Genomic DNA, 688 nt, shown 5'->3' on the forward strand with positions numbered 1-688 from the left:
ATATCGACAATAACGTCGTCGATGACGGGCAAATGGGTCCTCGAGTTTGCTTACCTTCGTGTCGTCCGAATTGTTGCTGTTGTCGCCGTCACTGGCGTAATTCGCCAACGAGTCCATAATGGCGCGTGAAACGCTCAACTGTCCCGCTGTTGTCGACTACAATCGGAGTAATCGGAGTAATCGGACGAATCGGAATACGGCGATTGACGGCGGCCGAGTCACGAGTGTAAGCACTAATATGCACTAAGCTTATCACTGGTGTCGCAAAGTATCGCTGGCCGACGACTGCTGACGATTGCTGACGACTGCTCGCAGTGCTCGCATCAGTCACATCTCGAAACCCGCGACCCGCGACTCGCAACAGTCGCAATGCAACATTGCGACGTAACGACCAAGCGGACCTGGCGCTGGCGGACTGTGGCGGACCAAGGACCAAGGACGTAACGCGCAGCGCCGGATGCGCCGATTCTTTCAACACGTCTCACGCTGACGCACGCTCGCCATTGGTCGGCCGAGCCGGGTCAAAATGCCGCTATTCACCGCTATTGCCGCTGCGATTGCTGCGAATTGTCCGAACACGCTGCATCACGTCATTGGCTGCCCCATCGGCCCCATCGGCCCCATCGACGTCAATCGACATCGACCGGTCGACGAGAGCAACTAATAAAAACCGTCAACCCTGAGCAAA

General features: G+C 56.5%; 1 protein-coding gene across 1 annotated transcript in view; it reads right to left on the reverse strand.

Moving 5' to 3' along the window:
* LOC108760870 (arginine/serine-rich coiled-coil protein 2) overlaps positions 1 to 688 on the reverse strand; it is a 3890-nt gene extending 3202 nt beyond the window's left edge. Inside the window, exon 1 of the mRNA XM_018507131.1 lies at positions 55 to 688. Within this exon, the coding sequence (XP_018362633.1) occupies positions 55 to 117 (63 nt within the window). The 5' untranslated portion in view covers positions 118 to 688. The remainder of the gene's footprint in view (positions 1 to 54) is intronic.

Source organism: Trachymyrmex cornetzi, unplaced genomic scaffold (assembly GCF_001594075.2).
Source record: "Trachymyrmex cornetzi isolate Tcor2-1 unplaced genomic scaffold, Tcor1.1 scaffold23, whole genome shotgun sequence".
NCBI classification, from domain to species: Eukaryota; Metazoa; Arthropoda; class Insecta; order Hymenoptera; family Formicidae; genus Trachymyrmex; species Trachymyrmex cornetzi.